We start from the raw sequence: 15,655 nt of genomic DNA, 5'->3' as shown, positions 1-15,655 counted from the left end.
CCGGGACGGGTAAGTGACCTGGGATGCGATTCGCGAGCGGGCGCGTCCCGCTGTGCGAATCGCATCCCCGACGGCCATGACAGTGCAGCGCTCCCGGTCAGCGGGACTGACCGGGGCGCTGCAGGGAGAAAGACGCCGTGAGCGCTCCGGGGAGGAGCGGGGACCCGGAGCGCTAGGCGTAACAATATGTATATTTGTAATATACATTGGTTAAAAACATTGTATATTTTTGGGTGAAAAAATGCTGTCCCTGCAGTGTGTCTCTGTGAGTAGACCAAGCACAGGAAGTGTGGGTGGAAAAGCAGGGCTCTGTACAGGCTTCCGGCTTGTCAATAATCCTGATGTGTGAACTAGGAGAATGTCACAGAGCCTCACTGCACAGAGCCCTGCTTGTCCACCCACACTTCCTGTATAGATGCACAGACAAAAATATACACATTTTTTTAACCAATATATATATTACAAATACAGTGGTCCCTCAACATACGATGGTAATTCATTCCAAACGAGCCATCGTTTGTCGAATCCATGGTATGTTGAGGGATTCGTGCAATGTTAAGTATAGGAAGCTGTACTCACCTGTCCCCGCCGCTTGCGATGGTGTCCCCGCAGCTCCCGATGGTGACCCCGGGCCTCTGCTGGGCTCTCCTGGTCTTCTCCGGTCCTCCGCTGTCTTCTCCGGTCCTCTGCTGTCTTCCGCAAGGCCTTACTGGGCCTGCGTAGCGAAGTCATTACGCCGCTGCGTACGCCATTCCTATTGGATGACGTGCGCAGCAGCGTATAGACGTCATCGGAGAGGGCCGAGAAGACACCGGAAGACCAGCGCTGGACCCGGAGGGCACCCCGAGCATCGTGGAGGGGTAAGTAATACTTACGGGAACCACACGGGGAACATTAAGCTGCTATCCGGCAGCAGCTTAAGCATTTTGCGCTACCGGATAGCACTTAATGCGATGGCCCCGACATAAAAAAGCATCGTATGTCGATGCTGACATGAGAGGCCATCGTATGTCGATTTGATCATATGTCGGGGCCATCGTAGGTCAGAGGGGGGGGTCACTGTATACATATAATGTTATTTTCCATGAAAAAGTTTTTGCTCATGACAGGTACACTTTAAGAAATGTATTGCATATTGAGTTGACATGTCAGTAGTTGTTTCTAAGGTGCATTTTTCCCATTTAGCATCATATCATTGTTTTTTTTTAGATCATTATCATCATTGTCATCAAAGTATTCAATTGCTTTAAATATAACATACCAAATGCCTTGATGACTGCAAATAACAAGTGGTTAAAAATCGTTATATAAAATCGGTGGTGAAAACAAACAAACTTTATATTAGTTGTATGCATTAATAATAAAATAAGGACAAGTCCCATTTAGACTGATTAGAAACAAAAATCATTATACACTACATCACAGTTTGTGTTGAGATTTTTATTGATAAAAAGGCAAGAAACTTGCATTACTATAATTGATTCGGTTACACATAGCATGTGAAGGGCTCACAAAAAATTGTTCCCCATAGTTGTTTATTTCCTGCAGGGGAAAACGTTGGTAATAAAACACCTCTCTGTGAATACTAGGTGTTCTCTGGCTTAAGACAAAAGTGACTCATATTAGACAAACCGTATTGTTGAGGCAATGTACTAGGGTTGTACATAACTACAGTTTTAGAATATAAGCTGATTTCAACATGTCTAGACCATCTAATTTGCAGTGCATTTACGCCAATGTGTGTCTGCAGGTTACCCTACATTCATTGTTAACACCCACAAATATAACCGAAACATGTTACTGACAAAAATGTCTGTGACTGGAGCCATGGTTCTGTTACAAACTAGTACATTGCCATGTATATATACTACAAGTATACTTACACTGATCAGTCATAACATTCAAATCACTGTCAATGGATGGGATATATTAAGACGCAACTGAACAGTCAGAGATTTATGTTTTGGAAAGTGGGTGAGTGTAAGTATCTGAGAGATTTTGGGCCAAATTGTGATGGGTAGAAGACTGGATGAGAGCATCTCCAAACTGTCAGGACTTGTGGGGTGTTCCTAGGATACAGTGGTTAGTACCTACAACAACCACCAACAAGATCATAAGCCCAAGTCTCACAGATGAATGAGAGGAGCAAAGATTAGTTCCCACAGAAAAGCTACCTGGTGAAGAGATGGGGCCATGATGCAGTAGTGGAAGAAGGCAAGTGTGTGGATTATGGCTTTATGTGTACATTACTTTGACAGGTACCACCAACTTAAACAATGTTGTGGAAGAATACCCTCTCATGTTGATGGAAGTGTGTGTGTGTGTGTGTGTGTGTAGGAGGGAGGGACACAATATAAAGCAGTTGGTGGGAATGTTATGGCTGACCAGTTTTCTATATACATATATATATATATATATATATATATATATATATATATATTATATATAAACTTGGAAGGAATATAAAAAGAACTCATATTAATTTCTTACTGCCCATTGTATTTTATATTAAACCAATACCAATTTTGCATAATGGTTACTAACCTATAAAAATAAATCAGTTAACCCAGTCATTTATTATATATTAAAGAACGATTGATCAAGTTAACTATGTATTACACAGTTTAAAGTTAAGCCTTTATTTTCTTAGAAATTAAAAAAATAAATATTTCAATATTAAATAGTGAAATGCATTCTAAGTTATGATAATGTACTAAGTAGTTAATTAAGTTGATTGGAATACCATCAAAGAGACAACTGCGTACCATCCAGACAAAGGTTATCTTGTACTGTTGTATTGTTTTTATAACAGTGGCATAAAATTTGCTACTGTAGATATTCTCAAAAAGGCAAAAAGGTTTACAACAAACATTAGAACTAAACTGGTTTGTTCTAATGAAATCTGATCTATTACCAAAATCTTCTCTCAGTCTTTGATACGTTAGATCGGGGGTAGGCAGCGTGTGGCTTTCCAGCTTTTGTTAGCCCAAAGAACTTGGCATTTTCTGCTATGTCTCTGGCTGAACCACAAATTGCCTAAGCCTGCATCAAATACTATACCACAGTGCTAATGTCATCAGCTTCATCAGGTTTTTTTTGCCTGCTTGGCAGGGATTTCAAGTATTCAAGATGCCGTCTTGCATCTTCTTGGTTTTGTCGTACGTAGTATACCACATATGATATCACCATGGTGAACCAGCCAAACATAGTGACCAACATGGCATAATCTGTTGTCCTTTTAGGAAGATTGCAGAGATCGGCATCATTAGCATTAGTCAGGAATGCCCGTCCCGCATGTTCATCCAGCACAGCTGTTTTGCAGATTACATTGCTGGCAGTCTCGTGATTAGATGCCATGCTTCGCAAAACTTGCTGAAGAGTACAGTCACAATGCCAGGGGTTGTTAGCAATACGGGCCCTTGCCTTCAAGTTATTAAAAGCATTTTCATGGACACTTACAATCTGGTTATCTGACAGATCTAGAGTCTGCAGGGTCTCTGCTACTCCTTTAAAAGAGTGTTCATCTATAAATTCGATGGCGTTTTTGGATAAGTTGAGAACTTTGAGCTGATGGAGATCTTTAAAAATCTCATTAGGGATAGAGGTTATCTGATTGGAGTCTAGGTAGAGTAAAACAGTTTCAGGGGGAATGTCTCTAGGTATTTCCTTGAGATTTGCATTACTGCAGCTGACATTTAAGCCTCCGGAATGAGAGCAAAGACAGCCTTTGGGACACATACTGGCAGAATGAAAGCACAGTATCATCAGAACAAAGCTTTGTAGAAGCAGACACATGGAGAGAGAACGTGTTAGCCACAGGTCTACCAAATTCATGCTGAGATGTCAGCATAATAACATGACTACTCCTCATTTACCCAAAAGAAGTAATAAAAGATGTGCCAAAGCATAGATGCAGCTTCATTTTTTAGAGTTCTTTGAAAGGAGGACGGTAGCACTCATCAGTTCAGGGAAGTCACCTAGAGAAAAAAAACATAATAGTTAGTATGGTTAAAAGTCCACCTGTATACCTGCATTAACATCATTTAAAATGTGTGTGAAAATATGTTGTGAAAACATTCATGACAGTCAGGATAAATTAGACTGTATAAGTCACTACTAACAATCTTTTTAATTTGCTAATTTTTCTTCCCTATAACTGAACTATGGCAATTGTTTATGCCAATATCTGTCACTCGCTAAGGTCTAGCATTAATCTTGCATTATATGGCTGTAACCCTGAAAGTCAGTGTTCAATACTCTGTCAATCTGGCCACTGGCAATCAGCTTAAAGGCTCATTAGAACTTGGCAGGTAAAGAACATTAAAGAATGTATTTTTGTTTGAAGAAGCAGAGTAGATTTTCATAATTCACAACTTGCACCATAGAGGACCAACATAAAATGTAGCAAAACCAGGAAAATGTATTTACAATGCATAATAAGAGATTAGTTTGTATCTACACTTTAGTCACAAGTGCTGTAGCTCTAATAAATTTAACTTACCCATTGTTTGTGTTTTTATATCTGATCCATAAATTTATAAATAGTTTGCTTAAAGGTACATTTTTATTTTAAATTCACTTTTTAAATATAAATTTTATTTTTTACACATGTTTATTAAAGGGGTATTTCCATTTTAACTAATGTAGTCAAACTTGTATAGTACATAAGGTTAAATATTTTAATATATACTAGCAGAGTATTCAGCGTTGCTCATAGTTCCTACCTAAACCTTATGGGATAGAAAAAGTAACACAGTTCTATTATATTTTGCACCTGGCCTATAGCTTTACGTTTTATTGGAGGCATTTTCACACTTTAAATAATCAATATATAATTAACTAACTAAATATTTAAATGAATTCCAATTACAAAAGACAACAGTTAAGTGATACCTGCCACTTCTCATCATGTTATAAACCCACTTCTGACAAATATTAAGGGTAATCAGGACCCAGTATAATGAACAGCCCTAGGTGAACGTGTAAATATATATAACCTAGTAGAAAATTACACACATAAGGCAAAAGATAAAACTTAACTTTTACTGAGATAAAAATTAAGCAACCGGAAATAGGGTACACTTAATTGACATAACATAGAAGGGATGGGGATAGAGGGTACAGGTGATGCCCTAACCTAAAGTCCCTAAACACAAATAATCTCCTAAATGCTAAGTGTGGAATGGGGAGAAAGGTACAAAGCAAAATTGTAGTACGATACAATGATTAGTGGGAAAACCTCTCTTGCCAACGCATTTCACATGAGGGATAAGAGGAAACCACATTCATAAAGATAGAGATAAAGATAAATAAAGTGTACCAACAGATGCCATAAATTATTTGATACCTTGTTTAAGATAAAAAAAGATGATGTAAAAGAGTTTAGATAGGCGTCCACAAAGATAAATAGACAGAGAGTCAGTGTTCGCCAGAGTCATCTGTGCGTCAAATAGATACCCCAATAGTAAGATGTAATGTTAGATAGGAGTATCAGCACAATATAGTACAATGTTAATAAATGTTAGTAGAACATCAGTACTACTTTGATTCAGTGATATAACATCAGTACCCAGTTTCATTTACAGATATAGGACCATAGGTGTGTGACCAAAAGAACATCAAGCTGTAGATGTATTCAGTTGATAAGGCCACACTGTCAAAAGAAAAAAACACATATATGTGTTTTAAATAAAAAAAAATAAAAGGTCATAGTATTCTTCCTAGCAAGTTAGGTTACATGTACTTACTCCTATCCTAATTGGGTAATGAAGCATGACTCAAGCATCAGATAATGGATGGAAGATACCAACTCCTACAACACAGTTCAAGCATGATAAACCGTATAAATAAAGGTGCCAGAAAAAGAGGGATTTCAAATGTAATGTGAGTGCCAATAGTGAAAAAAGTTTACCTAGCGAATTTGCACAAGGTAGATACACGGCGGATGACAGAACAGGGGTCTGTATGGGTAGCTATGCATTAATCTTGGCCTCTATAACAGACAGACCCAGTAACCTAGGAGGAGGATGGGTATACATAAATGGATTCATTAAAAATTTGCATAGGCCTTAGATGATACAGCCCCACAGGGTAACTCAGAGAAAGAAAGAGTGGGGGGGGGGGGGGGTTGCTTACCTAAACAATGAGGCTGGTGTAGAAAGATAGGATAAGAACCAGGTATCTCGTATATTAGGACCCTGTTAGGGAATCAATGTCCCATCGAGGCACACTGTGGAGCAGGAAACATAATAGGTATGAACCACAAAAAGGCCTGGAGAGGTGAAGAAGGTGAGTGAAATAAGTGGCAAAATGAATAAGGTGAACTGACCTGATAAATGCCTTGAGCCTGTGTGAGCCACGAGGATGCCGTGTAACAACCTGTGGTGCCCTGCAGCTTATATGCACACAGGCGCTTGTGTAGCCCGTCAGTTCCGGTTTGTGGAACGCATGATGCGTTCCACAGCTAATAGACAATGTTCAGGCTTGATGGCATACACTCAAGTGCACAGATGCACCGCAAGGCATTTCCGGTAATTGTGGAACGCAACATGCGTTCCACAGACCCTGAACTTCCTGTAATATTAGCGCATATACCCGAGTGTGCAAATGCGCAGCAAAGGCATATCCGGTACTGTGGAACGCATCATGCGCTCTGCAGACCGTGAGCTTCCTGCTCCAATAGCGCAGATGCCGGCGCTGGTGCCTGATGTACTCGAAGGCATATCAAACCAAGTGGAACGCACATTGCGTTCCACAGAGCATAAGCTGCCTGTCTCCGTTTACTTTGGTTGCGATGGTCCATGCGAACCTAGTGGCAGTTTAGGTGAAACGCACATTGCGTTCCACAGAGCAGAAGCTGCCTATCTCTGTCCACTAAGGTTGCAGTGGAATAGAAGACATACAGGATATATATATAATATGTGGCACTGAATGGAATATGAATGTTAAAAAGATACACAGAGAATTATACACATATTGGCACAAGATGATCATTTTATAAAATCTGGCCCAGTGGACACCTATGAAAATTCAGATTAGATAATTATGATATTAAGATAATAGATATGGGCACTAGATGTAGTGTCCATAATAGCTAGAATAAATGATAATATATTATATCAAAGAATCACTGGAAATTGGAGGGATGGGAGAACAGAGAGTATGGGGAGAAGGATAAAGAGAAAAAAGGAACATAATTCATGTGAATCATATTAATTTTTTTTTGAATGAATCCATTTATGTATACCCATACTCCTCCTAGGTTACTGGGTCTGTCTTTTATAGGGGCCAAGATCAATGCATAGCTATCCATGTCATCCGCCGTGTATCTACCTTGTGCAATTTCGCTAGGTACCGGTAAGCTTTTTTCACTATTGGCACTCACATTACATTTGAAATCCCTCTTTTTCTGGCACCTTTATTTATACGGTTTATCATGCTTGAACTGTGTTGTAGGAGTTGGTATCTTCCATCCATTATCTGATGCTTGAGTCATTCTTCATTACCAAATTAGGATAGGGGTAAGTACATGTAACCTAACTTGCTAGGAAGAATACTATAACCTTTTATTTTTATTTATTTAAAACACATATATGTGTTTTTTTCTTTTGACAGTGTGGCCTTATCAACTGAATACATCTACAGCTTGATGTTCTTTTGGTCATACACCTATGGTCCTATATCTGTAAATAAAACTCGGTACTGATGTTATATTACTGCATCAAAGTTGTACTAATGTTCTACTAACATTTTATAACATTGTACTATATTGTGCTGATACTCCTATCTAACATTTCATCTTACTATTGGGGTATCTATTTGACGTACAGATGACTGACTGACACTGACTCTATCTGTCTATTTATCTTTGTGGACGCCTATCTAAACTCTTTTACATCATCCTTTTTATCTTAAACAAGGTATCAAATAATGTATGGCATCTGTTGGTACACTTTATTTATCTTTATCTCTATCTTTATGAAAGTGGTTTCCTCTTATCCCTGATGAGCCCCCAGAACGTGAGGGGTGAAACGCGTTGGCAAGAGAGGTTTTGCCACTAATCATTGTATTGTACTACAATTTTGCTTTGTACCTTTCTCCCCATTCCACACTTAGCATTTAGGAGATTATTTGTGTTTAGGGACTTTAGGTTAGGGCATCACTTGTACCCTTTATCCCCATCCCTTTAGGTTAGGGCATCACCTGTACCCTTTATCCCCATCCCTTCTATGTTATGTCAATTATGTGTACCCTTTTTCTGATTGTTTAATTATTATCTCAGTAAAAGTTAAGTTTTATCTTTTGCCTTATGGGTGTAATTTTCTAGTAGGTTATATACTTCTCATCATGTCTCTAATTTGGCTGCTCCACCAGACAGATACTTTCTTTAGGAGGCTGGGAAAGCTGGGTAAGTACTTTGAGCCCTTTTACTGTGTACAACCTGACACCCACCATTCTCAGTCTCCTGAAGATAATATCTGTCTGGTGAAACAGCCAATAATTCACCAAAATATTTTTTGGAATAAGAGAAGTATCCAAAGTTTCTATGTAAACCTGCACATTGACTATTGAAGTAAATATTGTAATCTTTCCTGAAGCATTACCTGACATGCAGTGAGTGGGGGAATGTGATTGTTTTATTCAGGTAATCATCTTTATATGTCTTATTAAAGCAATACAAGACAAAAGTTTCAACATCATTCACCTTCTTGGTGAATACAGATTCAGATTGTCACTGAACATAACTTTCATGTAATAATCCACACGCCATGATTTCCTCTGTTTAGCCCACTTGCTGTTTAGGTGTTAGTGCTGGTTTATGTTTGCTTTTCCATAAATTCTATTACATCCAGACTATTTCTTATATTTCTTTCAAAAACATTAACTCATGCTTCCTTCTTTTTGTTGTTCAGTAAAATATTTAGCATTTTTTATTTTTAGGCATATTGATTTGAGCTTGCTATCCTGATGGTTTGATCTTATTTAATTTAACATTTTACAATCTTCCCATTTTATTTATACCAACACCACATATTACAAACAGCTTACTGGGAACAACCAACATCTTTTGCCACACCATAAATTCATTATTTAATGGAGTTAAATAATTTTTTCCATTGGTTCAATTGACAACTCTCTTGTTGGAGCTATAATTGCTTTCTGTAAGCTGGTCTGTAAGCTTTTTTCCTTTTTTACGTTTGTTTTAGAAATGCAAATTGCAAGATTATTCCACAGTTCTTTCCCCAACACTAAACAAATTCATAATGTATTCTTCTATTTGATTTGGAAAAAAAGATTCCCTATATAAAATAATTTACTTTCATTTGTTTATGGTATGTTTTAAGCCAAAATGTTCATCCATTAAATATGTTTTGGGACATATATATATATATATATATATATATTTATATAGTTTGTACATTTGTACTGAAGTAAACAAGTTGATGAAAAGTTAAATGAACATCGTTTAATTGAGGTGATTGCTCAATTTTTGTATTTAATACCTCTGTATTAACTGCAAAATCTGACTTTGAATATGAATCAAAAGCAATTATCCATCATAAAACATTTGCAAAGTAAAATGTGCCTTCTCATAATAACATGAAAAATAAACAACTATGCTAATAAATTTCAATATAACATTGCTATTAACAGTGCATACATGGGATCAATTGTAAATTAGTTGTATTTACTTGTGGAGTGTAGGAAATTTGAGGGATATTTATCCAAACCTGTGTTACTGTGGAATGTAGGAAATTCGGGGGAGATTCAACCAAAACTGTGTAGAGAAATAATGGTGCAGTTGCCCATAGCAAACAATCAGATTGCTTCTTTCATTTTTCACAGACCTCTTTAAAAATGAAAGAAGCAATCCGATTGGTTGCTATGGGCAACTGCACCACCTTTTCCCTACACAGGTTTTGATAAATCTCCCCCATTGTGTTTGGTCTCCAAATTGCTATTGTTAATTACGTTTCAGTGATGATAGTAATGTTCTTATTTATGTTTCTTTTCCATGTGCTCGACAGATACCAGGCAGACACATTAGTTCCACATTTGACTGCTCTCTGGTCAACATTTGCATACTGTGTGCATAGGCTCTGTAATCTACAGTGAACAATTACTGATAAATGAAATAATTGTGTCTTGCCACTATCTGGTTCCAGTTGGTAGAGACCATATCTATGATGCATTAACATCTATGAAACCAGAACCATCATTATATCTACAGAGCACAGGAATGGATGTGCACACAGTCTCATAAAAACAAAGAAATATGTCAAAAGCAACAGATGTCTAACATTTTGTCATTTGCTAGAAAATTACAAAATTAACCTAAATATGTGTCCTGAATTTCTTCTCTCCTGTCTACTACTCTTTGGTGCTTTATGGTGCTACACAAGGGGAGACAGGTAAGCAAGATTAATAATGTGCACGCTACTGCATACTACCTAGTGTGACGAAGAAAGCAAGGAAAGAATGGAAGTAGTAAGGGTACATTCAGGAAACACAGTAGGCATAATTACTAGGGGAGACAAGGTGATGTGGATGTGGTTTCTGTGGATTGAAACAAAGGGGGGATAGTTAAAGCGTAGGGGAAGTCATGACTTTGGGGTAGGCACATAAGTTATATTAGGCTAGGTAAACATTTAGGAAGTTCCATCCAGAGCTTCGGAGTGCCATCAGCACCAACGGAATCAGATGACGGCAATGTCTGTGGAGTGGATTCTGCCCAAAGAATGAACAAGTACTTTCTTCTGGTGGCGGAAATTTCATAGTGTGCACTGTGCAGGGAAATCCCATTGCCAGCAATGGTATTCTGCAGCATTGAAAATTCCAATTCCTAAGTGGAATTTTGGTAGTGTGAAACTAGCCTTACTATTGTATGCGTGCACAAATGAGGCATTATTATGTAGTGGGCACAGTGTCAGAATTATTGCTGTACATGGGGGTTTAAGAGGGGCACTGGAGGGTAGCATCAGTTTGTGTGCAGAGACAGGCTATGGTTTAAAGAAGTCATCATAGATAGCAAAGAAAAGGGAAAGTGGCCACCTCCAAATCCCCAAGTCCCCAATTGTGAGTTACTGGATTCAACTGCACTGTGGTTATTTTTACTTTGTAGTACTACTATCTGACTATTATTTGATGACTGCATTACACAGAAGACCACTACTGTACTAGAAATAAAGGCATGCCCCTGTATCTAAGCCTGCAGTGATAGTAAAGATGTCTTAAAGGAATGCTGTCTCCATAATATATTGCTTAAACGATCCAGTGAAACAGCTGAAAGTTACGGATGGGCCACAAGAGGCACAAGATGAAATACATATCAAGCCACATCAATTGCCATATTCTATCACCATAGATATATAGCATACTCCAAATACAAAGGCAGTCTATAGGCCTCCTTTTTTAAGCTATTAAACATGATATCTCTAGGTTACAAAGTTGTGACTGGTCTTATAGGTCAATTACCATAATAACATTATTTCTTTATATCTACATGTATAAAAATGAATATTACAATACATTTTTACTGTACATTTAGCACTTAATGCCAGAGCAGCAATGGTGCCAAAATGGGTGTAAGTTCAGAGTAAGTACAGTTTTATTAAATTTTTTCATGCCATTATCGACAATCAGGGGCCACAGCTAATATCCTGTAGCAGGGATTGTCAAAATTGTGGGGGATTAAAACCCACAAAGAAACCTACACTACACTCTTAGAAAATCTGGGTCATAATGTTAATTAAACTACATGGTCGGGTCAATGTGATTCAATATAAATTACAATTAGTCCCCAAAACAACAAGCCCTTTAGATATAAAATAGATGGAAAATCGCAATAGTTATGGAATTTAAAAGACGGGGAGCAAAAATTAATACCCAAAGAAGGAAAAGCACTGTGTCATTAAGAGGTTACAGAAGGCCTGTCACCACTCCTAATTTTTTTTTTTTAATATAGCAAAATATATAGCAAAATAGCCAACTGGGTGTTACCAATTGGGCGTATGTCCCCACATTGTCTGGAAATGTTAACTTTTACTGGATAGTGTCAGAAGCTTTAAATGGATTCTCCACCATAAGGTCATTTTAGTACTTACCAGCCAGACAGTAATGGGCATGCTTAGGAAGGATCTGTGCTTGTCTTGGAGCTAAAAAGCTATGTTGTGAGATTACCATAACACTGTGGCTATCTTTTTGTGAAATGACTATTTCCTGTTTGAAATTCCTCTGTCAAACGCCAAGTCCCATAATACCTTGTTTATAAGTGTGAGGTCAATTTTCTCCCTCCACACATCAGCCACTCCACCCATTGAAGCACAGGTGTGCTGCCTTCCATGCTTTGCTGTGAACAATAGACCACTGCTTTCTAACCAGGATGCCTCCGGCTGCAGCAAAACTGCAATTCACTCCAGAATGATCTCCTTCCTGCCCAGCGGTCGCTCCAACCATTGAAGCAGACAGGCTCCCTCTGAACACCTGACTAGTGATGTAATGTCTCAGGCTGCACTGCAACATGTATGCTGTTAAAAATAAACATTGTGGCAAAGATCACATAAGAATTGCGAAATCACCATCACACACAGGTACAGACACTATATTATAAACTACACTAACTTTTCAGCCCCTTTAGCATAGTCAAATTAAAACAAACCTGGAATACACCTTCAATGACACACCCCAGCTGGTAACACTCAGTTGGCCGTGGAAAGACTGGCCTTTGTGAAGATGAATCAGGCATGGATCAGCCAGGATTTCCACCCACCAATGCCTGATTTATCAGAGTAGATTGACACTGGTGCCACACCAACACTTCACAAATATGGACAGTGCAAAACATCTTTAAAGGACAACTGCAGCGCAATATACACTTATCCCCTATCTACGAGATAGGGGATAAGAGTTTGATCGCGGGGGGTCCGACCGCTGGGACCCCCCCCCGAGACCTCCCTAACGGGGCGCCGCCATTAGCGCTCATAGTGAGCGCTAAGGTGCTTAGCGTCGACCTAGAGGTCGACGGTGACACCTCTTCTCCTCCCCGTCCCCATACAGTTCTATGGGGGAGCCGGGGAGGCACGAACCCTGCCTCCCCGCCTCTCCCATAGAGATGCATGGAGGAGGCACGCCCCCTGCACGGAAGAGCCACGGCACAGCCGCGGCCCCGTACAGGAGATCGTGGGGGGTCCCAGCGGTCGGACCCCCGCGATCAAACACTTATCCCCTATCTTGTAGATAGGGGATAAGTGTATATTGCGCTGCAGTTGTCCTTTAAGGCACTGCTGCCCAGTTACAGACATTCCTCCACATCAGACCTCAAGTAAATATTGAGGATATACATTAGCTAAAACTTTACTTTTCTTGGGATAAAATATATGTACCCAAATTTTGACACAGTACCCAAGAATTGATGTGATGCAAAGACATGGAAGGGAACAATTTATGGTTCATTGTAACCGGTGGGGGTAAAAACTTGTAAGGCCCTACTCTAGCATTATTAATTCCCTACTTGTCAAGTGTTACTCGTCCTAAAAAGAGCCGCCCCATACAGGAACCTCTCCCTACTTCCACCTGCAAACACTGCCATTTCCCAGGGTTTTTAGGTGGAAATAGGGAGACTTTCCTGTGTGGGGCCGCCCTTTTTAGGGCAAGTAACACTTGTCAAGACGGGAATGAATAATGCGAGAGTAGGACCTTACTGTGGAAGTTTTTACCTCCACTGGTTACATTGAACCATACGTTTTTTCCTTCCACCTTTTAGATGTCTTTGCATCACATCAGTACTTGGTGGTGTAGGTGGCACATGGTGTTTTTTGCACACCTTTCCTTTTGTTATCCTAACAATATTATTAAAAGTTAAGTTTTACGTAATGCATATCCTCAATACTTACTTGTGCACACTAAAACTTTTATAAAAGAGATCATTTTCTTCTGCCTACCTGCCTCAGCTACTATTCTGATCCTGCCACCCGCCTGATGCCACACATCTGATGCCAAGTTCTCCTATTTTCACCCACCTCGTCACCGGGTACTGGTATTGCCACCCACTGCACCACTATGTCACCGGGTCACTTTCATGACTCCTGATGCTGCTGATGCCAGCTCCTGGCTGTCTCAAACGGCCACCATATGTTCTCCTCATGCTGATGCCAGCTCCAGGCTGTCTCATACTGCCACCATATGTTCTCCTCATGTTGATGCCAGCTCCAGGCTATCTCATTCTGCTATCATATGTTCTCCTCATGCTGATGCCAGCTCCAGGCTGTCTCGTTTTGTCACCATATGTTCTCCTCATGCCGCCGCCAACTCCAGGCTGTGTCATTCATCCACTATATGGTCTCCTCATGTTGTTGCCACCTCCACTCTGTGTCATTCAGCCACTATATGTTCTCTCCATGCTGCCACCACTTCCATGCTGTGTCATTCAGCCACTACATGGTCTCATGCTGCCGCCACCTCCACGCTGCGTAATTAAGCCACTATATGGTCTTCTTGATGCTGCCACCAACTACAGCCTGTGTCATTCAGCCACTAAATGTTCTCCTCATGCTGCCGCCAACTCCATGTGGGGTCATTCAGCCACTTTATGGTCTCCTCATGCTACCACCAACTACGGGCTGTGTCATTCAGCCACTATATGATCTCGGCATGCTGCCGCCAACTCCAGGCTGTGTCATTCAGCCACTATATGGTCTCCTTATGCTGCCACCACCTCCACGCTGTGTCATTCAGCCACTATATGGTCTCCTCATGCTGCCACCACCTCCATACTGTGTCATTCAGCCAACTATATGGTCTCCTCATGCTGCCGTCAACTCCACACTGCGTCATTCAGCCACTATATGGTGTCCTCATGCTGCCACCAACTCCACGCTGTGTCATTCAGCCACTATATGGTCTCATCATGCTGCCGCCAACTCCACGCTGTTATTCAGCCACTATATGGTCTCCTCATGCTGCTGACAACTCCAGGCTGTGTCATTCAATCACTATATGGTCTCCTCATGCTGCCACCACCTCCACGCTGTCATTCAGCCACTATATGGTCTCCTCATGCTGCCACCATCTCCACACTGTGTCATTGAGCCACTATGTGGTCTCCTCATGCTGCCACCATCTCCATTCTGTGTCATTCAGCCATCATATGTTCTCTTCATGCTGCTGCCAACTCCACGCTCTGTCATTCAGCCACTATATGGTCTCCTCATGCTGCCACCATCTCCACACTGTGTGATTCAGCCACTATATGGTCTCCTCATGCTGCCACCAACTCCAGGCTGTGTCATTGAGCCACTATGTGGTCTCCTCATGCTGCCACCATCTCCATTCTGTGTCATTCAGCCATCATATGTTCTCTTCATGCTGCTGCCAACTCCACGCTCTGTCATTCAGCCACTATATGGTCTCCTCATGCTGTAGCCACCTCCAGGCTGTGTCATTCAGCCACTATATGGTCTCTTCATGCTGCCGCCACCTCCACGCTGTGTCATTCAGCCACTATATGGTCTCCTCATACTGATGTCACCCTTAGGCTCTGTCATTGTGCAGCTTTGCAACATTGATTCTAATAGCGACACCTCTAATCTGCATGTCAAACTGAATAACAGTATTATTTCACTAACCCAGCACACACCCTATGCGTGTTACAGCAAGG

General features: G+C 40.3%; 1 protein-coding gene across 14 annotated transcripts in view; it reads right to left on the bottom strand.

The window, feature by feature from the left end:
- Positions 1-2,400: 2,400 nt before the first annotated feature.
- The window catches only part of LRRC3B (leucine rich repeat containing 3B), a 273,318-nt gene continuing 260,063 nt past the window's right edge, over positions 2,401-15,655 (bottom strand). For 13 of the 14 annotated variants that reach the window (XM_056520028.1, XM_056520018.1, XM_056520027.1 and 10 more), the window contains one exon: positions 2,401-3,977. In XM_056520028.1, the coding sequence (XP_056376003.1) occupies positions 3,055-3,834 (780 nt within the window). In that variant the 5' untranslated portion in view covers positions 3,835-3,977 and the 3' untranslated portion in view covers positions 2,401-3,054. Of the gene's footprint in view, positions 3,978-10,335; positions 10,361-15,655 lie in introns of those variants that run through there. The other variant, XM_056520031.1, reaches the window with a different exon arrangement.

This window comes from Hyla sarda, chromosome 5 (assembly GCF_029499605.1).
Source record: "Hyla sarda isolate aHylSar1 chromosome 5, aHylSar1.hap1, whole genome shotgun sequence".
NCBI classification, from domain to species: Eukaryota; Metazoa; Chordata; class Amphibia; order Anura; family Hylidae; genus Hyla; species Hyla sarda.
Note: the sequence above shows the minus strand (reverse complement) of the source record. Positions and strands in the feature narration are given on the sequence as shown.